Source organism: Equus przewalskii, chromosome 30 (assembly GCF_037783145.1).
Source record: "Equus przewalskii isolate Varuska chromosome 30, EquPr2, whole genome shotgun sequence".
NCBI classification, from domain to species: domain Eukaryota; kingdom Metazoa; phylum Chordata; class Mammalia; order Perissodactyla; family Equidae; genus Equus; species Equus przewalskii.
This window is the reverse complement of record NC_091860.1, coordinates 26,586,312-26,610,846: the sequence shown is the minus strand read 5'-3', so window position 1 is coordinate 26,610,846 and position 24,535 is coordinate 26,586,312. Positions and strand designations below refer to the sequence as shown.

Below are 24,535 nucleotides of genomic sequence, written 5' to 3'. Positions count from 1 at the left end.
ACGCTCTGTCCCTGGCATCTGTCTGGCCTCTTTATCCACATGACTGGTGGCTGAGTGGTAGTTCTTCTAACTGATGAGGAAACAGCCCAAACAATAATGCCAGAATTGTCTAACTTACCCCCTTGAACAGACCTATACACAATTTATTGAGTGATGCTCTCTGAAAATTTTCCACCTGCTCAAAGTCACGTAGTACTTTTCCTAGGGCAAAGGTCAGTCTTCTGCTCCTGCTGCTTCTCCATCTGTGATTTGGGAGGAATTGTCATGAAGGTCATAGGAGACCCTTAGACTGGAGACATCTGGGGGCTTTACGGACCAGGATTTGCCGTGGTTTCTCCCTGCTCCACCATGAGCCTACCCAGAGCTATTACCTCGGTTTATCTGGGTCTTACTACACTTCTGGAGTCTTCTTCCAACTCTCTGTTTTGTGTCTGTGTCTATAAAATATTGTCGTTGGGAAACTTTTCTGGCAGGAAACAAAGCCACAAGTGTTCTAGGGCATATTTTCATGCTTACAATGGAAAGAAGCAAGACTGGGTGTCAGAGGGGAAACTGGCTGGCCCCTTGCCATGCCTCCTTGGGCTGCTGGCCCTAACTGTGTAGGGTCCCTGTGGCCCAGGGTCTGGGCCTCCGATTTTCATCTGTAGAGGCTGGATTTTGGTAGTGCACCCAGAGATCATCAAGTTAAGGAGACCAAGTCACGAACCCAACTGACAAGAGAATGGTATATAAACTAGGATGCCCACTGGATACATTTCTAGGAGGCTCACACTGCTGGTAGAAAGGAACCTTCCAGTCAGCTTACCAGGGGATTCTCTGTCAGAGAAGGGAAATGGTGATTCTCTCCATGAGAGAAGGTGCATGGCAATGAGAAGCTGCTGTGTGTGGTGGAACAGAGAAGGGAGAAGGGATAAGGGAGTGACCATAACGGCTTCTCTCGCAGTCAAGGCAGCCTGATCCATCAGTTTCTCAATAAATTATCCACTAATTTATTCTCATTGCAGATGGTAGCTTTTTCCAGGATATGAGGGCCCCTGACTGCTTAGTAACACCGTTGTGGGTTTGAGCATCTGGCTCTTTTTCTGCCCCACCCCCACCTTTTGTTTTCAAGCCACTGAAAGGAATTTTCCAGAATAAAGGTTTCTTTCAGTTTCATAAGGATAAACTCTATTTGGGGGAGGGATGGAAGAGAAATTGAGAGCCAAGTCGTTTGAAAGACATCTCCACGTGGGGCCCTGCCTCTGGAGCTGTCCTTCATCCTTCTTCTTTACAAACCCAGACCAGAGATTCTGGACCTTACGGTATTTCAGGGTCCCAAGGGCATGCCTGCCTATTATGATCTGTTCTTAACACAGCCACCAGAGGCCACTCTAAACAAACTCTCATCCAGTCCCCCACTGTTCACTGGGTGCCTTCCACCGGCCTGGCGGCTCTGTTCCAGGCGCCTTGCGTGGATACTTCAGTGAATATGAGGAAGGGCCCTCCCCGCCCTGGCGGGTCGTCCACTCTGTTGCTCATTCTTCTTAGCCCTTTGGCGGCTTCCTGTCTTTCGTAGGAGAGGAGCCAGTCTTCCTGATGGTCTGCAGGGCACTCTGTGATGCAGCCCCTCCCGCCTCCTCATCCTCCAGCCCTCTCTGTTCCACCCACCCTAGCTTTCCTCTGACTCAGGACCCCACTTCAGGGCCCTCATTCCTATTTCCTCTACCCTGACCTCCCTTCCTCCTGATACCTGGAAGAGTGATCGAAGACGTAGGATAAAAAAATGGAGTGTAAATCATCTCAATTATTTGTCATAGCATAACATGCTGAAAGGACAATATTTTGGATAGGTGAGGTTAATACAATATGTTACTGGTGTTAGTTTCACCTGTTTCTTTTTACTACTAGAGACTTAAGCTATGATTGTAGCTCCCGTGGGACAGTGCTGCCCCACAGGACACGGAGATGTCACGCTATGAAAACCTGGTGAGACTGCCGTTCTGTAAAAATGTATTATTAGTGATAGAAATTTGAGATTTAGCTAATAATCTGAATGATGTTGGAGATATAGGAGTATCTCTCCTTTTCTTTTTTCCCCTTCACTACTAAATTAGGACATCTTAAAACCTGTGAGAAGTACATAAAAAGCCCAAGGCCTCCTGCACATCTTTTTGTCATTTTCAATGCTGATTGAGACTCATTTCATAAAACTGGTATTCCTTTTTAAACTGGCTCTACTGTAGTAGCGACCAGGTGCCTTTTCTGCATCATAACGGTGGAAGGCTCTCCGGGTATGATGCTAAAACATGAAGGGCTCTGACTCTTTGGGAGGCTGGCTCCCTGCTTTTATATATTCAGTAGCACTTTATATTGTAGGGTCGTTTGAAGTTTTTAGCTATTAATCTTCATAATAGTTTCTTAAGATGATTCTTATTTATATTTCCACATTATAACCCAATACTGAGTAATTTAGAGATTGTCATCGAAACTGCGGGAAAATTGTGTTCTTGGCATTGTTCTCGGGAAGGAAACGGCATTCTGGTTGGAAAGTAATTTAATTGGGAGAAACTTGAAAGAATACCACGCTAGTCGACGATCTTGTTTTTTTTCTTCCTTGGCTTAGTAGCTTCTGTGATCACAGGCAAGTCATTTAATATTTGAGCCTTGAGTCCTTGTTGAATGTGTGGAGAAATGGGAGATCTCGACTTTTAGTTCCATGTGTCCTCTTGGACTCAGCAGAGAAAAACCGAAGAACAACGAGATATGTGAAATTCCCAGTTGATTTGCCCCCAATTATGTGCAAACTTTTCTTACCATCCCAGTATGGATTTACCCTTAGCCTGCATTTGGCATACTCTTACCCTACCTAACACCTCTCTCTTAGTTCCCAACTTTTATTCTAATACATTCTGTACATTTTCTCTGTGGTCTTAAATGACAAGCTCTTGGCGTGGGAGCTATTTAGTTGTAAAACTCAGCGTGAGGCTTGGCAGAACACCACGATGACAACTATCTGGTCACTTACGTCTCTTCCCTGGCTGGACCCAAGATCACTGAGATCCAGTGCAGCTTGTTCCTCACAGTGTCTGACACACAGCTCTGTTTGTGAGCATCTAATGAATGCTACGTACCGGAAGAAGATGGACAGTGAGCTTCTGAAGTAGTTACGCATCTTTGTGCCTTCTTTCCCCTCTTGCCATCCTCAACTGAACTCTGCGTGATTGTCTCTTTTCTTTTTTTTGTGCATGCAAATTGGTGACGAAGACTACAGACCCACTGATATTCTCCCAAAGATCTATGCAAAGCCCAGAAATACAATCATCCTCCCCAAATTAAAACACAGCTTGAGCGTGATTCCCTTTTCCCAGAGGTGCAGGAGTCATGCAAATTCTGTTTGTATATGTGTGTCGTTTGCAAAAAGCAAAGGTGTTAGGAACACATGCAAATCGCCAGAGTTCTTGACCACCTTTCTGCCAGTTTCCTTCTCCCTAAAGGCCTGGATCTACACAATCTATGCATTTTCTTTCAGAATTTGAGCAAATTGAGCTATCGCTGATTTTAAGTTTTTTGTTTTTTTACTGTTTATTTTGAAAAACAAGAAGTTACAAAATAGTACATCGGGTCCCATGAACCCTTCAGCCAGCTTCCTCTCATGGTGACATCTTGTGTGACTGTAGTAAAATGCCAAAACCGGGAAATCGACCTTGGTACAGTACTGTTAATGGTTAACAGTTAACTGCAGAAAGTCTGATTTTTAAAAACCACAAATATTTTGAAGTTATAAAATAATACTTTTAAACACAAATAATATATGTCTTGATATTGGATGAGGCCATTGACAAGGAGGATAACATTAATCAGAGCTGTAGCCAGGTGTGATGCTGGACAGGAGACCCCAGTGGGTGGTTTGAAGAGCACGGTCACACCTCAGGAGTGTGCCCAAAGAGAAGGAAAGTCCTGTCAGAAGTGGAGTAACATGAGCAGAGGGAAATGGAGATGTGCTGGAAGGTTCAGTGGGACTTTTGTTGCATCTGTTCACCCAGAGCCAGGCTGTGGCCACGGAGGACCTGTCCTCACATTCTGAGAAGGAGACATCTAAGTCCAGTTGATTGGAGAAAAGTGTATGTGACAGTCGTAGGAAAATTATGATTTTTTTCATAATCTTTAGTTTTTAGGGCAGCTTTAGGTTCACAGCAAAATTGAGAGGAAAATATAGAGTTCCCATATTCCCCTGCCCCTACACATGCATGCCTCCCCCATTATCAACATCCCTCACCCCACACTGGCACGTCATCATCACCCAGAGTCCATAGCTGACCTTGGGGCTCACTCTTGGTGTTGAACAGTCTATGGGTTTGGACAAATGTATGATGACATGTATCCACCATTATAGTATCGTACAGAGTAGATTCAGTGCCCTGAAAATCCTCCGCCTGTTCATCCCTTCCTCCCCACGAACTCCTGGCAACCACTGATCTTTTTACCATCTCCAAAGCTGTGTCTTTTCCCGAATGTCACAGAGTTGGAATCATAGAGCATGTAGCCATTTCAGACTGGCTCCTTGCACTTAGTAATATGCACTTGTTTCCCCATATCTTTTCATGGCTTGATGGCTCATTTCTTTTTAGCGCCGAGTAATATCCCATTGTCTTGATGGACCACAGTTTATTTATCCATCCGTCTGCTGAAGGACTTCTTGGCTGCTTCCGTGTTTTGGTGATAATGAAAGGAGCTGCTCTAAACCTGCGTGTGCAGGTTTTGAATTGGGCGCTCGGCCCATCGATGTGGCACTGTGTGGACGTCTGTGTTTCCATTCACGTATGAGTGACAAACATTTCACTTTTAAAAAATCGCCTCTCCCCTCTCTTTGGATGGGTGGTGAGGTAAGGGCTTATTTCAGTCTTTCATTTAGTGTCTCACTTCATTCTCTCAGACATGAGATCGTGCACGGGAGCACATGACGACACTTGATGTCTAATTAGCAACTTCTGATTGCCCAGGGCCTGCCATGGCTTGTTCTGCCTCTCATTCTCCTGCTGGGATGAGCATGGTTGAAATGTTTAAATCTGGCTAACTGGCACAGGATCATGGAAATGGGGTTGCTTTTTGCTGTTGTTACAGTACCAGGGAGCAGGGTTTAGAGACATCCGCTAGAGAGGGAAGTGGGAACAGAGAAGACCATGGAGAGAAACCACTTCCTCCATCCTTTCTCTGAGTAGACCCAGCTCAAGACTTCTTCTCTCCAAGCACCTCCACCGGGCACAAGAAGGTCTCTCTCTGTGCTCTTTTCTGTCAAACCGCTCAGCTGTTCTGGGTGAGAAGGTCTGAGTCACCCTGTGGTCTCCCCCTCCATCAGAACTGCACACAGCACCCTGGGGTTCGAGTCTACTGGGGAGTTAGCTGCTGTGTCAAGTAGGGGAAAAAGTTCCCTAACTGGCTGTGTTCCTTGACCTCTGACCTAGTTCCTTAACCGCTCTAATCTTCCCTTTACTCACTCAAAACAAGCGGATGCCTGGACTGTCTGGAAGGTTCCTCAGTAGTCCCTAGGACATGTATCATAGAATCTCCTCCAGTACTTGGAGCCGTGCTTTCTGTCAAAAGCTCATTGTGTTGGAGAAACTTTTACATCCTCTGGAGCCTTTTCTGAAAGACTGTGTTCCTGATGGCCAGACTGGGGACAGCCGGCTTGGTAAGAGCCCTAGATGGGTGAAATGGGGCCCCTAGCGGAACTAGGAAAGAGTTAGGAGGATGTCTACAACAGTCAACCCCAAACCAGGACGTTCCTGGAAGTCGGTTGCAGGTGGGTTGTTGATACCCGGTTCTGCAGTGGAGTGGTTTCATCGTCCATGAGGACACTACTCTAGTGTTCTTCAGCGCTGCCAGCGGGGCACCAATTCTGGCTGCCCTCCCCCTTTATTTTAAAGTGTGGATTTGTCCTTGTCCCCCCCACGCACTAGCTGTTTGTTTGCATTTAGATATCAGAGGCGGAGAGGGATTAAGTGAGCTTCCGCCCCTCCCTCAGGTGCAGGAGGTGATGAGGCAGAACTTAGTCCTTGCTGGGCAGCGATGGACGCCTGAGGACACAGGGCTGGCAAGTGCGGGGGCTGCGTGGCGAGGGCGAGTGCTTACTGGGATCTCCGAGGAACGTCAGCTGCCTCGGGTCCTCAGAGCTGGCCTCCGGTCAGAGCCGTTATCTAGGCCAGGAGAGGAAAGCGGTGCCCCAGCTCGCGTGGAACCCTTCTCCCCCTCAGCTGAACCCCACAGTTGTCCGCAAGCTTCGAGGCTTGCCCTGCCTGTGTGTGCAAAAAAACCCGGTGCAAAACAAGCAGGCATGCTGCTACCCTGCTTCTTCCTGGAGAAGCAGTGGCAAGCATGCAAGGGTGCAGCCGCCCCCCGGTGCACAGCCGGCCCCCTCTCCGACCCCAGCGAACCACGTGGCACGGGCGCTCGCCCGCTGCTGTTTTTCTCTTGGGATTAGCCCGCTCTTATTTCAGGAGTGGAGTGGGACTCTCCCTGGGGCGTTATAGGGTGTCACGTCTGGCATTTGCTCCCACTGCAGAAAAACAAGTCCCAATGCAATGCACTCGGGTTTCTGAACAGCTGCCCGAGCTCCGAAACCAGACAGTCAGCAAAGCTGTCCGAGGGAGAGCAGCGACTCTGGGGAGGGCGGGGGCGGGAGGGGTGTCCGAAGAGGGGGCGGGGCACGGGGGCAGAGGGTACCTGCCTGGTGGGTGGCGCTTGGCGCTCCGGGCCTCTGGGTGGGCTGGGGTGCGGGGAAGGGGGGATGCCCGGATTGGGCGGGTTGCCCGGAGTGGGGTTCGGGGCGCGGGGGAGGGGTATCGGGAACGCCCGCCGGCTGGGCGATGCTGGGCGCTCCCAGCCCCTGGGCTGGCTGGGGTGTAGGGAGTGGGGAGGAGGCGGGGGCGGGGTGCCTGGAGTGGGGGTCGAGGGGACTGGGTAGGAGCACCAGCCTGGTGGGCGACCTGGGCGTTCCCAGCCCCTGGACGGGCTGGGGTGTAGGGAGGGGGGTTGGCCGGGGTGGGGCGGGGCGGGCAGGCGGGGCGGGAGCAGCCGCGCCGGCAGCCAGGGAGCCGGCGCCCTCCCAGCGGAGCCATGCGGGACGTGAGCGACGTGTGGCAGCCTCTGCGCAGACTACTCCGTTGCAGCTTGGTTTCAGGGAGCGCCGCCTTCTGCCTTCCAATCACAGCACAACCTCAGCGTGAGGGATGCACCTCTGCAAGGCAGGGCAGCGCTTCCGTGCTGATGTATCGCGTGCTCAAGTCACATCCATGTAATGCCACCGTGCAGGCTGCAGTCCCTGCTAAAAGCACCCCAGATCTTCCCAGGGCACGCACTGGCTTGACTACATAACTGTCACATGTCTCGAGCTGACACAAAACTGCGAGTACCAGGGAGGCAGAAAGGATACATACACACCAAAAATCGGCAAGGAAGAGATGCAGTAGGGCTGTGCCCCCTAAATGTCATGAATTTTAGGGGTTTTCATAATCAAGGTGCCTCCTCCCAATAGTTATTCCGGGGTTTATAGTCAGGTAATGAATTGCGGGTCAGAATAGGATTTAGTTTTATTTACTCTTCTACTCGGAGAGAGAAAGGTATACTGAAAATATTGTAAACGGCCTCGTTTCATTCCAGTCCGGCCTCCGGGGCTTTCCCACCCCCTCCTCTTGCCCAGCACCCCAGGCCCCTCAGCGGCCGGTCTTGGAGCCGGGGTTCCAGGTCTTGGGGCTGGGTATTGGGGCAGCAATGTTCAGCACAAGTCAAGGTTTCTAAGGCCTTCAGGAAAGTGGGCGGGGTGAGGACGAAGGACCAAGGAAGCCACCGCGCCGCGGGTGGTGGGGGTCGTGATGGGGGAGACTCACAAGAATTATTAGGGAGCAGCTCTTGCAAGGAGGGACCCGGAGAGCTGTGCACCACGGGCGCTCTCAGCATCCTCCCTCGGGCTGCCATCTAGGGTAGCAGAGATCCCCCATTCCCCGTCCCCGCTAACCTCCCTCCAACCTTTAACCCTAAGCCCGGTTCTTCAGCTTGACTTTGCCTGGCTCGGATCGCATGTTAAGAACGTGGAGTATCGGGGTCCCACTCCCAGAGAGGTCGAGTCTGTAGGAGGCATCCCAGGTGATTCAGCTGCGGGCGTCCACGGACCGCACTTCACGGCGCCGCTTCTTTCATCCCAGCACCGTTGAGATGATTATTCTGGGAAGCTGTGCCTGTCGTCTCTAGGGGATGATAAGAGTTGGCTCAGAGACCTTCAGCAAGGGCTCGGGTTAGGGCGTTAGGAGAAGGACTGCAGGAGTAGGGCGCGCTGCTGTCGCCGGCCTGCAGGGGGCGCCCCCAGGCCATCTCCTGGCTTGCCCACCCCCTCTCCCCACGTGCAAGGGGGCTGAAACCCGAGGAATGCGTCCCCGCCCCGAGGCTGACGTGTGCGGGTGCGTCGCTGTCGCCGCGACTCTTAAAAGCACGGGCGGAGCGCGGGGCATCCTAGCAGAGCTGGAGAGGAGGCCAGCGGGAGGAGAGGGCGGCGGACTCTAGCTGGCGCACGGGGACCGTGGCTGTCACTGCGCTCCGAGCATCCCGGTTGCTTCCCGAGTGGACGAGCCCGGCCTTGCGGGAGCTGCGGCTGCAGCCCCAGCCTTCTGTCCCTCTCGCAGCGCGCGTGCAGCTTCACGCCCCGGGCGAGCGTTCGTGATTTAGCACAAAGCACGTTTCCCAAAAGCAGCGCTAGGGAGAGCGCCCGGGCCGCGCTCCCGCGTACGCACCCCCTCTTGCCCTTTGTTTCGGGGGTCGACACGCTGCTTTCCTCCCCAAGTCTGAATTCTTCTCGAGGGGCGGAGAGCCGCCGAGGCTGGGCTGTGAAGATGCCCTTGGAGCTGACTCAGAGCCGGGTGCAGAAGATCTGGATCCCCGTCGACCACCGTCCCTCCCTGCCCAGATGTGAGTGCAGATGTGCGCGGGGCCGGGTTGCAGGGGAAGAGCGCGCCGCGTGGAGAGCGAGGCCATTGTGTGGCCGGCCCCGGCGGGGCGCTTTTGTGCCAACTCTCCTCCTCCGGCGCTCTCGTGCGGAGCCGGGCGCCGCCCTCCACCGCTGTCCCCGCGGGCCGGGGCCGGGCGACCCCTGCTCCGCCCCAGCGCGCCGCCGGGTTCCGCCACCCTCGCGGCGGAGAGGGGTCGGCGGTGGCGCGGGGCGGGGACGGCGCGGGCTCCGGCGCGGCTGGGCGCGGGCGCTGCTCCTCCCCTGGCCGGCGTCGGGGGCGCTGTGGCCCGGCCGGCGGCAGCGCGGGGCTCCGCTCGCCTCCCCAGGGTCTCCGCTCCGGAGCGCCGGCGGCGGGAAGCGCAGGGCGCTGCGGAAAGCCTTTGCTGCGAGGACGCTTGGGAAGGGGCGCCCGCGTGTCGCCAGCCCTGGCCACCCTCCTGGGCGCCTGCCGGGCCGGGAACGGCCGAGGGACGCGGCCGCTCGCACGTGCCGCACCTCCTCGGGGCTCTCCACCCCTTCTTCTGTCTCTCTCCCCTCCTCCCTCCTTCCTTCTCCTCTATTTCCACCCGCTCTCCGCCTTTCTATGTATTTCCATCTCTTGTTTCTTTCTCCTCCTTTCCAATCTCCTTTACTTCTCTTTATATTTCTATCTTCTCTCTTTTTACTTCTCTTTCTCCACTTTCTCTCTTTCCTTCGTTGTATTCTATTCCTTCGCCTCTCTCCCTCCCTCTCCCCGCTCCCACCTCCAGCTCCTGTGCTGGGGGCCACGAGAGAGCTGCTTGGAAAGCAAGCCTTTGCCCCCGGTTTGGGAAGGGTCTGTGGGTCGGTGACTGCACACTTGGCAGCGTTTCACACGCACGCACACACTCCTCCGTGCTCGGAATTTGCTGGCAGTTCCCCTCCCCGCCTGTCGCGGGCCATAAACGCTTTGGAAAGGTTTATCTTGGGCTGGGTCCCTAGCTGCGGAGAGAGCCACCTCTTAGAAAAAAGGTTTGAAAGTGGCACCTTCTCCAGGTTACCCGCCCATCAGGTGCATAGGGTCTAGCAGGAGTGATGGGTGTTTCTCTGGAGGCCCAGTCGCCTTGCCTGACAGTAAACGGAGGACCCCAGGGGCAAACCCTCAAGGTGGCTTCTAGGCATCGTTGGTGCCTGAGTACGAGGCAGCCTGCTGGCCTCTGCTGCCACGTTCCTCAGGGAATGGTCACCGAGGCCACCAGGACTGCTCGCTGCCTCTGGCTTTGCCCAGGTCTGAACACCACCTCCCGCCCCCCAGACCTGCCCTGGGGAGTGGGGAGCTCTGGCCCTGTGGTGCTGCTACGTCATCCTGGTGACGGGACCTGGCAAGGCGCTCCCGACACAGGGGGCTGCTCCTTCATCAGCCTGTCGCTTCTGCGGGACCCACGGGTTCTGGGGGCTGCAGAAACCTTAAGGAGCTCTAGGTTTCTTTGCACGGTGGCCAAGGCTAGAGGCTTTTTCAGGTCTGTTTCTTGTTCCGCCACCCTTTTGGATAGACTCTTAAACAGCTTGCTAAACTGGGGCTGACCACGGTCTGGGTGTGTTTCTGTAAAACCTGTTGCGCGTGAGGATGGCAGCGCCTTAAATCCTGAGGGAGGTTTGGCCACCGTGAGCTGCAGAAACAACCCCGCCCTTTTTGACTTTTGAATAAAAGATATTTATGCAGCACTTTGTAAACTGTCATTGGTCATACAACTAGACGTTGGTTCCCTCTGTGTGTAAATTTGTATAAATGCATCTGTAGGTATGTGTGTACACACGCACACACATTTGGTAGTCCCCTGAGGTTCATGGTGGCGGGGTGGCATCTGGGAGCAATGACCGTGAGGCTCGGTGCAGAGGCTGCTGAGATTAGATTGGCTGGCGTTCGCTCAGCCGTGTAATTTCAAGGGACACAAGTGTGCAGCGATGTTTCCTGCCTCCAGGCTTCGGAGACCCATCCATTAGACTCTATCAGTCTGCACGTCTCACACGCAGAGGAGAGATTTGCTTAAAAATCCCTGTCAGAACCATTCAGAGTTTGGTGCGGTGGGGGGGTGGGGGGGACGGTTTGCTAAAGCTGATGGATTAAGGCTTGTCTCCGCCCTCTCCTGGAATCCCTGTGCCTGGCTCTGGGCTGTCGGCTCTGACACCATCTGCCTTATAAAAATATCTGCAGCTGGATATTTATTACATGCCCTTATTCGAGTAGTGGTCTCGTTCTTGGTTTATGTAGTCACCGTTAGCTCTCATTGGAATAGAGAAAAGAGGATTTATTTTTTCAGCCTTTTTCCTGATTCTCCCCCTGCCCCTTTACTGCCACTTGGAACATTGGATGGATTTTCTTATTCCAAAACCTGTTACCGTCTTTCTAAATGGAGTCCTAATCGGGGGTCTGCATCAGATGCCCCTGAGGTTTATTAACAAAATGAGGGTGTGAAGGATCTTACTGTCGACATACCAGGAACGGTAAGACCACAACAGAAAGCCCCAGGTGGATTCGTTTGGTGATGTTCCTTCCTCCGAAGCATGTCAATTGGGTGCCCCATTGCTGCACTCACGTTGTGATAAATGCGTCTTACAAAACCTGCAGCTTCCTTCACATGCAGGCCGTAACTCGGGGAGACTTCCTGAATCGGTGAATCAGCTTCATCGATGAGGAAGTAAATTATTGACGGACAGCAGCTGGCTCTCCTTTCTGTTTGTCATCGCTGAAAGTCGAGAGCCTTTGCGTGGGAGGCCCTGCCCCTTTGGGCGAGTTATTGATCAACTCAGAACCTCAGCTTCTTCATCTATAAAGTAGGTTACATCCTGTCCACGGATAGAAAGATTTTCATCTCAATAGAGTCTTAAACCCCCTGATGGTATTCTAACTTAAAGAAGGAAAAGAAGGGATGTTCAAGAGAAATCCCTGCCTTATCCTTGGGTGGCCACTACAGTTTATAATGGTGATTCTCCACCCTGGCTGCACCTTAGAATCATTTGGGGGAGATTTTGAAAAAAAAAAAATCCATACTGGTACCCCAAGCCGAGTTAGACTTGCTGCAGCTGTGCCCCGGGCATCCTATTTTTAAAAAGCTCCTTAGGTCCAGCCGCTGGTGGAGAACCACTAGTTTAGGAAAGAGCCCTCCAAGGATTTCAGGTGAGAAGGACCTAGGTGAGCCCCAGTTCTGTTCCTTACTACTCTCATCACTTGTGGGTCTTCGTTTCCCCACGTCTAGAAGGATGAAAGCCACATGGCTGATACTGCCTGGGCGGGCGGCCGCTGGTAGGAAGCATTTCACACATATTGTCAAATGAGTCAGTAAAACGCCCAGCCCCTCCCTATTGCTGGCAGAGACCACCTCGGGTTGGAAGGGCCATTTCTTGGGCAAAGTATGAATTAAAATGTGCATGCAAAGGAAGGAATGAGGACAGTACCCATCAAACTCTATAGCAGAGCTTTGCAAAGAGGTTTCGCTTAGCTGGGTTGTCCCCACCCCGCAAGTCCTCAGGCCCAGCCCCCTGGGGCAAGCTCACTTCCATGTTGATTCCTAACATTAACTAGTAAGCAGACCCTGGGCTGATGTGGGCCCAGGAGAGGGTTTGTGTCCAGTGGACGACAGTCAAGGGTCCATCATCGCTTTCTGGGCTTGCATTCCATTCTCCCAGGGCCAAGCGCGTGAAGCCTGTTTCCCAGAGAGCCCCTTGGAGGTGCTGATGTAGCTGCAGGGCACAGCAGGTCTTTCTGTGCTGCATCCGCTTGCCTGGCCTGCCGGGGGGGTGGGGGGGGGTAGGTCAGGGCAATCGAAATCCTGTCAGGCAGTTCGGGGGCCTGACCCCGTGTGTAGATGCCACTCGCCATCTGTCTGAAACAGCCCTTTCCATTGGTTCCCCTGGAAGTCGTCGTTGAAGCATAACTTGCCTGCAGTAGAAAAGAGCACCGATGACTTGGCGTCTTTTTGAGGTCACCATGGCGGGGCACCTCTGGGTAGAAGAAAGCTTGCAGGAGCTACGGGAGCAACAGCAAAGTGCCTTCCAATGGTTTATTTTATTTTCTGAGCCTGAGTTGTGGGTGTCAGTGTCGGGGGTGAGGCTGGCTGTCGAGGGCCTGCCTGTGTGAGTGAATTACACGTGATCAGAGAGGTTAGCAGCTTCATCCGGGGAGTAGGGCTGGAATCGGAACCCAAGAATGTGGCCTGTGTCCAGGGCCCTGACTCATCCAGCTGATCATTTCCAGGATTGGCTACTCAGCTCACCATAGGCTGCTGCTCGCCTCGCTCACCAGCTGGGCTCCTGGTCATCCTCTGCTTTCCTGGATCCACGGATGTGCAGGGAACTAGCACATTATGGACCAGCCCAACCGAATGGCTGGTGGTGGTTGGTCAGGTCCTAACTTAGGTGCTACCGGGGATGCTGACCCAGCTACCCAGTTCAAGCCCAGCCCACGGCCAGCCGCGGCCCCAGGGCCAGCGCTCTCTATACGGACGTCTGCTCTGCTGTCATCGTGGCATTTGTCATGCTCCAAAATGATCTTGTGTGTTTCTTTGCTTGTATGTTGTCTGCCCCTGACCCCAGACTGGAAGCTTCTCATACAGTGATTGCGTCCACACGTGCTCACGTGCTCTGTGCTCACAGGGCACCCGGCACGTGTGTCCGCTGAGTGAGGGAGTACTTGTAATGACGTTGGAGAGTGGAGGGTCAGCTCCCGGACCTCGGTGACTTTCCATGAGCTCTTACTCAAGCGATGGCCTTAACCACGGGTGACACTTTTAGCCTGAGCCCCCCCCCCAAACTGCAGTTGCTTCTTTATACCCGAAACATGGTGAACACCTGCATCCCCTTATACACATTTATGCCAACATCACGTTTCAGCATAAAAACTTTTCTTTTTGTGAAAAAGAAGTTAAAATATTAAACACTTGTATAAGATGAGATGAAACACGCAAGTACCTTCTGGAACATCTTGTGTTCGACTCTGCACTTCTCACCCCTCATCCCTGTGCTGTTGGGGAAGAGGAGGAAAAGGCGGAGCTCCAGGGAGGATGGTGCGAGAGGTGGGAGGGGGCTCTCCTTTTCAAAAAGGTCCACAGAGACGAAGAAACTCGGGGTCTAGGGGAAACTGAGGCAGAGGCAGGTGCTTATAGGACCACGAAAGCCCTTGGGATGTGCTGTGAGTTTTAAAAAGAGGAGGGAAGGACGAAGGAGAGTAAGACAAAACTTTCGTCAAAATGTGGTGCGGCTTCCCTGCTCTGCTGGGGACCCAGGACTCCTGGGCGGAGCGATGGCTGCAGCCACCTCTGACGGTATCCCCTACAGCTGCTTCGACTTCTGCCAGAAGCCACAGGACTAGGGAGGGTGGCTTCTGCTTTACCAAATAAGGGAGCAAAGGTTTATTTCGGTTTGAGATTCAACCTGCGTTTTTGGCTTAAGAGATTTACTCTGCCGTGTCTTTATGACTTTTTCTCTCCCAGAGCCTCTCTTGCCGGAGGGAATTTGTGCAGATGACTAGTGGATCATAGAACGAATCCCTGATTGCATAAGTCGGTCAGCCCCTGTCTGCGCTTCCTTGGCGTGAGGCCAGCGCAAGTGTGCCATGCCTGTGCGCAGCTGAGAGAGAGCATGTGTCCGTCCATCTCTGCACATTCAGATGCCCTTGGGAGCAGTGGCACCGTGGGGACATCAGATGAGATGAGGGGAAAACCAGTGGCTTGGGAGAAGGATTAGTGGAGTATTGTTTCCAGGAACCCGGGAGGACTCTTCAACAGTCTTCTCCTTTGTCACCTGCAGCTGCCACAATGTGTGCAGCAGGGTGTGTCTTGTGTCCCCGTGGTTTTCCCGGAGGCCGTCACCTTTCTCTGCTTGCCCCTTGGGACTCAGGGCGCTGCTTTGCTCCACTCGTACGCTCACACCGGGCAGGACAGCTCCTCTGTTTTCTAGGAACTGGTTTGTTCCTGGCCACTGGGAGCCGAGGAATCCAGCCAAGGGCTTTGTGGCTCCGGAATGTCTCCCGGCCTCCTGCTGGCCTGTCTTCCTTCTCCTCTCTCTGCATGGCTGATGGTGTGCAAAGATGGAAGGAGGAACAGCTCTGTATGTCGTGCTGGCTTCCTCTCTGCCTCCTCCAGCCTCCAGGTCCAGGAGGCAGATCCTAGGCCAGCACTAAGGGCGTGGGACCTTAGTTTGGTCACCAGCCCAAGTGTGGGACCATGTCGGCGCGTCCAGCTTAAGAGGAGGCGTCTTCCTTTGAGCTTGTGCCTGTCGGTGGCCTGGTGGCCTTCCCTCCTCCCCCGTGGGCCCTCACCTGCTTCGAGAGAGGCACAGCCCTCTCTGAGTCTGCCGTCTGCCTAGCCTGGGTGCAGCCGGAGCAGCCTGGCCTGCGCCCGTGTGGCCGGTGCTGGGCGCGCTGCCGCATGGCTGATGAGGAGAGCTGGGCAGTGCTGCCTGGCTGGGAGCGGGTGGCCGGTCTGTTGCTCCCCAGTGAGCACCCTTGTCACTAGGATGCCAGAGTCGCCTGAGAGTCTCAGGGCAAGATGCCAGCCAGGGAAATACAGTGGCTTAAATGTCCGGAACAGGGTTTTGGGCTGTTCTCTTGAAAACCCAGTGAAAGCCTCTCTCCCTGGCGTTTTGCTTATTGAGATTACGAGGAACATGGAGCTTCCCAGGGCCCTGCTTGGGGTGTGGTGACCTGGAGCTTCGGAGGCCCGGTGACCTGCCAGCCCTTCCACAGGGCTCTGGCATCCATCGAAACTTGGAAAGGGAGGAGCAGGAAAGGGCAGGAGAGTCTCAGGGACAGGAATTTATCTGTCACCCTTTCTGGGGAGCCAGCATTCTAGGTCCCTGACCTACTTTCATTTAATAAACTCTTACTTTTTACAATTGCCTTCTTTAAAAGGTGGTTGTGGGGGTTTTTGTGCGTGTGTGGTGAGGAAGATTGACCCTGAGCTAACATCTGTTGCCAATCTTCCTCATTTTTTTTTTTCCTCCCCAAAGCCCCAGTACATAGTTATATATCCTGGTTGTAAGTCATTCTACTTCTTCTATGTGGGACACCACCCCGCACGGCTTGATGAGTGGTGCACAGGTCCGTGCCCAGGATCCAAACTCGAGAACACCAGACTGCCAGCGTAGCACGTGAACTTAACCATTCAGCCATGGGGCTGGCCCCCTAAAAGTTATTTTTTTAAGAAGGCCGCTCAGACCTACTGTGTAGAGGGTGGGAAATTGATGCTTGGCTTCTCTCTGTATTTTGACTCCGGGGACCCGTTTCCTGTTGCTACCTGCTACCTCGATTTACATATTGCATTTGGAAAGCCCTCTCCGATTGTTAACCTCACCCTCCTTGGTGTTGGGAGTCCCTTGCTTACACTCCCAGGGGTGCTTTCCGCTCTGGGGTTGGCCACCAGTTCCCTGGCTGGGTTTAGGGCTGCCCTTTTGAATTTGGGGTTGAGTGGGTCCCTGCCACGCATTTCCTGAAAACAAGATGGAGCTGCAAGGTGTGACGGCCGGGCTCTGGCCACCAGGGGGCCCTAGTCCCGCTGGATTGTAAAATGCCAGGGCCTCCGAGGTGGGAATGATACAGGAATTTCTGTGGAATCCTTTAGAGTTTGTTGTGGGGCACAGGAATTTGCTCGTCACCACGCGCCGCTTCATCCATGCCGCCTTTCTCTGTTGCCCTTCGCAGCCTGTGGGCCGAAGCTGACCAACTCCCCCACGGTGATCGTCATGGTGGGCCTCCCAGCCCGGGGTAAGACTTACATCTCCAAGAAGCTGACTCGCTACCTCAACTGGATTGGGGTCCCCACAAAAGGTGAGGCCTTGTCCGAGGGCCTGGGCGGTCCCAACAGGTAGCGGGACCCTGCTCGCGAGCCCCCTACGACCCAAGAAAATGGCCCTTCCATTTCCAGCTGCTGGGGCTCCCCTTGGGGGCCACTCTTGGGCTGGTCTGTCCTATGCAGTGGGGGGACCCTTTTCGGCTGCGTCACCCACCACGTGGTAGACACACCCTGACTTTGTGTTGGGACTTTTCTCACTGGCCTCTCTTACTCCCACGGCCCTGAACCCTGCCACCACCACCCCCGCCCCAATTCCTTAGGATGCCTTTTCCAGCCACCACGGTCTGTGCAGTTCTTTTTCCTTTAAATTCCCCTGGCACTCCGTTGTGACATTCCTTCCTCTACTGACTGTCACAACGTGCTCTATACCGTTGATTGTATTTTTATGACTCTTTGCCTGCTCTTCCCAAGTACATGGGAAACGTCTCGAGGATGGGGACTAATGTTCACATTTGCTGTCCCCCACTGTGTGGTGTCCAGTAAGTGCCCATTGGGCTGTTGCGTCAGAAGAATGGCTGGTTTGGACCCGTGTGTGTGTGTGAGACCCCGCTCTCTCCCGGGTACTGTTGGCAGAAATCCTTGCCCTTGTTTTTGCTAGACGTGTGGCTACCACCTGTTCTCACGGTCTCAGCCTCAAGCCCGAGGCTGGACTGGAGACTAGGCCACAGGAAACAACCTCCAGAACAGCAGGCCGCCACGAGCGGTGTTTGGTCTGGGGAAGCTGGGCTGCCATATAGGTGGACGTGAGCACTGGACGTGGAGTCCACTCTCTGGTCTCCATGAATTATCAGAATCTTGCTCATGTTAGCATTGGCTTGTTGGCTTGGGTTCCTGTTTTGGAGACAGTGGCCCCTTCTTCCTGGGGTCAGCTGAGGGTCTTGTCCTCTCTGTCCGCAGTGTTCAACGTCGGGGAGTACCGCCGGGAGGCCGTGAAGCAGTACAGTTCCTACAACTTCTTTCGCCCTGACAATGAGGAGGCCATGAAAGTCCGGAAGTAAGGCCCGAGCTGCCATGGGAACTTGGGTTTGGGTTTGCTTTGCTTTTTTCTCCTCCTCCCCAAAGCCCCAGTGCATAGTTGTATATCCTAGTTGTAAGTCATTCCAGTTCTTCCATGTAAGCTGCTGCCACAGCATGGCTACTCACAGATGGGTGGTGTGGTTCCAGGCCCGGGAACTGAACCCAGGCCGCTGAAGCCGTGAGAACACCGAACTTTAAGCAGTAGGCCGTAGTTTGCTTTGCTTTTTTAAAGCTAGATTTTGTAAGAGAAAGAGGAAGCTGGCCTGCAATGTGGCCGTCAGCTCCGGCCCCAGCTCCGGCCCCACCTCCGTGTGTACGGGTGAGTCTCTGCGGCTCACTGCTTTCATCTGCTCCCAGATGGTCTCATTCAGCCGCTGTGATACAGATCAACGACAATGGCTCATTAAGAACGAACAAAAGGGTTTTCATGGGACATCATCTGTTTACATTTGAAAAGGATTTTTTTTAAGCCCAGGGTGATCATGAAACCCTAGTGCAGCCGCGTTCAACCCTGGCTGACCTTTAGAATCTGGGAGCTTGGAAAGATCCTGATGCCAGCCCTGCCCTAGATCAGTGCAGTGAGAATCTCTGGGCCAGCCCTGGGCATCAGCTTTTTTTTTTTTTTTCTTTTGAGGAAGATTAGCCCTGAGCTAGCATCTGCTGCCAATCCTCCTTTTTTTGCTGAGGAAGACTGGCCCTGAGCTAACATCCTTGCCCATCTTCCTCTACTTTTATATGTGGGATGCCTGCCACAGCATGGCCTGACAGTGGTGCATAGGTCCACACCCAGGATCTGAACCGGCAAACCCTGAGCTGCCAAAGTGGAGCCTATGAACTTAACTGCTAGCCGCAGGGCCAGCCCTGGCATCAGCTTTTTTTAAAAGCTCTGGGGGATCTCAGTGTGCAGCCAGCCATGAGCCCCACTTCCAAGGGCGACTGCCGTCCGTCCGGGGCTCCAATTGGGAGCCTCTGGGCCCGGCCGCCCTGGCTGGCAGAGCGCTTTAGCAGTAGAGGGCAGTTTCTCTGTCTCGGGGGGGAGCGGGGTTGCTGGGGCCGCCCCGGGCAGACAAGCTGGCTCTGATGTGAGGGCCCTTCCCCTGTGTGTTGCAGGCAGTGCGCTCTGGCTGCCTTGAGGGACGTCAAAAGTTACCTGACGAAGGAAAGCGGCCAAATTGCAGTAAGTTCTAGGAACGTGCCAGCTCCTGGTCCCATCCTGGAGCGGGGTGGTGCCCTGGAGAGATGTAGGCGCTGGCCTGAGTGGTGCCGAGAGCCACATGGGGACACGTCAGATTGGGACACATGCTTCTGGCCTGAGAGTTGAGGGAAGCAGGTGGCCAGAGCAGCACAGGGACCCGGAAGGCGGTTGGCAGGGGTGGCCTCGGGAACAGCCGGGTGGTCAGTCCTCCTCTGTGAGCAGCCGGGCAGCACCCGGCCCCTGGGCGGCTGCGGACGTGGTAGCCAGGGTCCCTTCAGCGCACCCTCCCCTGCATATTACTGTAGTCTGTTTGCTTTAATGACTGTTCCCGCCCTCCCCTTCTGTCCCTGAGTGCTGGAGGGGGTGGGAGACGGAAGAAAGAGGGCGGGGTGAGGGCAGGGCGCAGCCTCTCCCCTGGAACCCCATTTGTGGCCTCTCCCTGAAAGTGTCAGGCCTGACCTGCTTGCTGGTTTGGCAAATACTGTTAAACTCATGTTGTCTGTGATGCCCGTCTTTCTCATGATCAGGTTTTCGATGCCACCAATACTACTAGAGAGAGGAGACACATGATCCTTCATTTTGCCAAAGAAAATGATTTCAAGGTGAGCCAAACTTGTTATCTTGCCTCGGAGTGCTCAGGAGCAAGGAAAACCCCTCAGGGATGGGCAGATTCCTGTGTCTGGAGCGCCTGGCTTTGCTCCGTGCTTGGTCCTCCACTCCCAGCTGCCCTGTTTTGCTGTCTATAGGTTGGGTCTTCCTGGTGAGGCTCTTAGGGTTGCCATGACTAGGGAGGGTGGGAGGGGACTTGGCATTGAGGGGGTGGTCCTTTTTATGTTTTGGGGGATTCGTGAATGAATGGAGTCCTTCCTCCTCGAATGTGGTGAGAACATCACAGCCAATACCAAACTTGGCCCTTTGTGTTTACCGCATTTGTTGCTTCCTAACGTTTCTGTCTGGCTTCCTCCCAGGTGTTTTTCATCGAGTCCGTGTGCGATGACCCTAGGGTTGTAGCCTCCAACATCATGGTAAGACAACGTAGGACCCCCACTCTAGTGTGGTAATCTGAGAGAAGTGGGAAGCCAGGTCAGGCCGGGAGACGGAACTAGACCTGAGAGTTGAGGGAAGCAAGCTCAACTCAGAGAACAAGCTGGCTCTCCCAGCTTGTTGCTGATGTTGTCTGAGAGGTGGGGTCCAGGTGGTCGGCTGTGGTAATTAACTTAGAGTCTTGTTCTGTGACCTGGACTGACCTTGTCTGGGGTCCTTTCAGTCAGTCGGCAGAAAGCAGTCTTTGTGGGGTACAGCAGATAAAGTGGGGGACCTGGAACAGTTTCTGTAGGTGGCGGAAGCTTGGCCATGGGGTGTTGATGGGGCTGCTTGGGGCAAAGGCACCTCACCCCTCCAGAAGGTGAAGGAGGTCCCTGGTAGGTAAGAATGGTCATGTATTGACAAGCCCACAGGACCCAGCAGAGTAAAGGCAGAATCCCCAAGTTTGGGAAAAATGGGTGTGGTAAAATTACCTTCTGGCTGATGTGTCTACAACATACCCTCCTCCCCTCCCCATGCCAAGGGGAGGTAGCCCCAATAAATTAAGGGTAATTGGCAGCTTAATTTGATTAATTCTTGAATTTTATCACTTGATAGCAATAGATCGTAAACAGAAACAGTTACTGTAATGACCTGACCACGAGTCACCTTCTTATGATGAAGATCGTTTTCTCTGCAGCTTAAATGCATCAGGATAAGACGTACCCGTTAGACAGGCAGGTCTGATCCTCCTCCAGGGCACGCCGTGGCGTTGCTTCATACAGGTGGCATCTTTCGAGGGATGCTGAGCGTTCATTAGATTCTGCTATTGGCCTTTTCTCCAAGGCAGTGGGAATATTTACACGCATTTCTAAGACATGAGTTCATATTTCAGGAAGGGCTGTTCAGATTGTGGAAATCAGTCCAGAGTTGTTTCAGCCGGTCCAAAGGAAGAGGCTCAAAGGACAAGAAAACAGAAGTTGCCGTGATTGAAACAAAGGGTTTCGCTGTGTTTCTTTGGTTCGGTTTTACTAGTCCCACTTGGTAGTGAAGCCAAGTGCAGCTGCAGAATCGTTTCCCCAGTGAGCAGGCGCCGCGAGCTTGGCTGAGAGCCCGCCATTTATCTTGTACCCCATTAACGCATTTAGTCATTGGCCCTGACCCTCAGTATTCGGAAATCTCTTTCTCTGATTAAGCCTCAAAGCAACCGTGCAGCTTGGGCCCTTCCACGGCGCTCCTTATGTAGGAGGCCTAGCTACGGATTTTTGAACTTAGATTTTTTTGTTCTATTGTGGTCAAATATCCATAACATAAAATATACCATCCTCACCATTTTTAAGTGTTAATTCTGTGGCATTCGGCACATTCACATGGTTATGCAACCGCCGCCACCATCCACCTCCAGAACTTTGTCATCTTCCCAGACTGAACCTCTGCACCCACGAAACACAAACTCCCCGGTGACCTTGAACTTTTGGACAGTGGCTGCCTCTCTTTCATGGCTGTGGTAGTTGTTGAGGTGGAAGAGCAGATGCATTAAAAAATTCTAAGTTCCCCCTGAATCTGCCAGGTTTCTCAGGCCTGTCGTTCAGTCACGGGAAAGGCGGGCCCGAGGATCGGTCCTCCCCATCTCCTTCCCACGAGAGCAAACCTTGCGGAGGGCTGGGCGTGTGGTCCAGGTGGAGATGCGGGCTGTCTGGGGTGACTGGCGACTGAATTGCTCCCAAATTGTGGCGCCTCCCGAGGCGTTCATTAGAATCCTCGTGGGTGTCCTGTCTCCATCCTTCCAGGCAGCGGTACTCTGCCGCGGCCGCCTTTCCCACGTCATCATCAGGTTATGACTCAATCCGAGGCGTCTCTTTTTCTCTCTTAAACGCTGGGTAGGATCATCGCTGTTCTGCGCCTGTCTGTGCTCTCCCTGTTTGCAAGCCCCAAATCCTGCTTCCTGTAAGCAGAAAGCCTTCCAGCGTGATTCATCAGCTGCCCCTTTGTGGTGTTCCAGGAAGTGAAAATCTCCAGCCCGGATTACCGAGACTGCAACTCGGCAGAAGCGATGGAGGACTTCATGAAGAGAATTACCTGCTACGAAGCCAGCTACCAGCCCCTCGACCCCGATCAGTGCGACAGGTAGTTCCTGAGAGCTGACTGTCCCCAGATCACCTGCTTTAGGGCTCTTAATGCTTTCTTGATGTTCCCACAACACGTTTGCTCCTGAATACTGTCACAAAGTTTCTTTTAAAATGTCTTTTAGAAAATCCCTGATTCCGTATTCAGTGTGGATATTTCAGACCCTAACTGTGTAAAAGCCTGGGAAGTGAATATCTGAGCCCAGTCTTGCTACTTGGATATTTCCTTCCTTTGTTTTTTGCTTTTTTTTTTGGTGAGGAAGATTTGTCCTGAGCTAACATCTGTTGCCAATGCTCCTCTTTTTTTGCTTGAGGAAGATTAGCCCTGAGCTGACATTTGTACCAGTCTTCCTCTACTTTGTGGGATGCTGCCACAGCGTGGCTGATGAGTGGAGTAGGTCCATGCCCAGGGTGTGAATCCACGAACCTGGGCCACCAAAGTGGAGTGTGTAGAACTTTAACCACTTAGCCATGGGGCCAGCCCCTCCAGGTTTTTTTTCCCCTGTTCTCTTGCTTTTTCTCTTCCTCTTCTGGGGAGCCAGCCAGCCTCCTGACCACACACTGCTGTAGGTACTGCCCACGCACATTCTCTGACTCTCCAAGAAAGGAGATTCTGTCTGTGCCCTCAGGTTGCTGCAGCCAGCCGCTGGAGTCGTGTTGGGGCTGATTCTCTGCAGTTGGCCCGGGGCTGGAGGATTTGCTGGTCTGACCCGCTGGGGTGTTCTGACCCGCTGGTCGTCTTCCCGTGCAGGGACCTGTCGCTGATCAAGGTGATCGACGTGGGCCGGCGGTTCCTGGTGAACAGAGTCCAGGACCACATCCAGAGCCGCATCGTGTATTACCTGATGAACATCCATGTGCAGCCTCGCACCATCTACCTGTGTCGGCACGGCGAGAGCGAGCACAACCTCCAGGGCAAGATCGGAGGGGACTCAGGCCTGTCCAGCAGGGGCAGGAAGGTAGGAGGGGAGCAGGGGCAAGGCAGGAAGCTGAGGGGTGGGGGGTGGTGTGTGTGTGAAGGGCGGGGCCTCCTGGGGCTTTGGGGAATTGCTTTCAGGCTCTTCTTCCCCATTCTAATGACGGCAGAGCGACCGTCCCTAATGTGAACGGGCACGAGTCCTCTGCTGCCCCAGGAGGGGCAGGAGCCTGGAGTCCAGTGTGTGTCCCTCTCGTCCCTCTCAGTTTGCCAACGCCCTGAGCAAGTTCGTGGAGGAGCAGAACCTGAAGGACCTCAAGGTGTGGACCAGCCAGCTGAAAAGTACCATCCAGACCGCCGAAGCCCTCCGGCTGCCCTACGAGCAGTGGAAGGCGCTCAACGAAATCGACGCCGTGAGTCCCGGGTCTGGCCGGGCCGTGGGGGTGGGAGCAAGAGGGCACGGGGGCCTCTTCCCGTCGAATCCTAGAAATCCTGAGAGCTCTTTCAGATCTGCACGTGCCGCGTTGTGACCAGCTCGAGGTGGCTGTTAGGGGCGTGTTCCCCCAGGTGACCTCTGGGTGTTTCCTCCAGGGTGTTTGTGAGGAGATGACCTACGAGGAGATCAAGGACACCTACCCCGAGGAATATGCTCTGCGCGAGCAGGACAAGTACTATTACCGCTACCCCACTGGGGAGGTACGTGTGCCCGCCCTCACTTCCGTCTCTGGTCAGCTGTTCCTCCTGTGGATGATGGGCGGGTGTTGTTGGTCTGTGCTGGATGTGGAGGAGCTCACGATGGTCCTTCCAAGGCCAAGGGTGTGGGCCGGGCCAAGAGGGGGCTGCTGGGGACCCACACAGAACCGTTAGTGGTGACTAATGGTGCACAGCGAAGCACGCTGTGCGAGCTCTGGGCCAGAAGGGTTCTTGTATCCAGCGTCCTCATTCTCTTTGGATGCTTGTCCCTGGCACACTCCCCTTTGTGTCAGGTCTTCCTGAGTCGAGCCTGTAAGCAGAAACAGAGGAAGCACAGCTGTATTTTCCCCTGAGCCATGCGTTTCTCTAATGACACGTAAAGATGTGGGAGAAAAGGGTGATCGTGGCTGATGATTCAGTCGACACAAGGGTTTCCCCTTGACTGCAGGCCAGATGGCAGACGTGTCCTCTCACGTCCCTTGTGCTGCCCGCATCGACACTGATGGCGGGCGTTCCCCATGTCGTGTGTGACCCACTTTGGCTGAGTGAGCAGATGCTTGGAGCTCTGGAGGGAGAGTCCAGAAGGCAGCTGGTGCTCGGGGCTCTGCAGCCCTCGGCGTGGTGACACCTAGCGGGCGTCCTTGCCATCTTGGCCCATCTCAGGATTTATCGTATCTCTGCTCCCTCATGCCCAAGGCTCTGTCCTGTGGTGTAACCCTGGCCCTCGTCCCTTGGCACCTGGCTAATAAGGAAGGGGGCAGGCAGAGGGACACACCGGCGTGTGTG

At 53.9% G+C, this 24,535-nt stretch overlaps 1 protein-coding gene across 21 annotated transcripts in view; it reads left to right on the top strand.

The window, feature by feature from the left end:
* The window catches only part of PFKFB3 (6-phosphofructo-2-kinase/fructose-2,6-biphosphatase 3), an 84,609-nt gene that overhangs the window by 47,773 nt on the left and 12,301 nt on the right, over positions 1-24,535 (top strand). For 7 of the 21 annotated variants that reach the window (XM_070601185.1, XM_070601199.1, XM_070601186.1 and 4 more), the window contains exons 2-10: positions 16,629-16,754; positions 17,677-17,773; positions 18,907-18,973; positions 19,519-19,593; positions 19,960-20,016; positions 22,017-22,141; positions 22,892-23,099; positions 23,323-23,469; positions 23,648-23,752. In XM_070601185.1, the coding sequence (XP_070457286.1) occupies positions 16,629-16,754; positions 17,677-17,773; positions 18,907-18,973; positions 19,519-19,593; positions 19,960-20,016; positions 22,017-22,141; positions 22,892-23,099; positions 23,323-23,469; positions 23,648-23,752 (1,007 nt within the window). Of the gene's footprint in view, positions 1-5,461; positions 5,669-7,096; positions 8,935-16,628; positions 16,755-17,676; positions 17,774-18,906; positions 18,974-19,518; positions 19,594-19,959; positions 20,017-22,016; positions 22,142-22,891; positions 23,100-23,322; positions 23,470-23,647; positions 23,753-24,535 lie in introns of those variants that run through there. The other 14 variants (XM_070601189.1, XM_008516890.2, XM_070601180.1 and 11 more) reach the window with 10 other exon arrangements.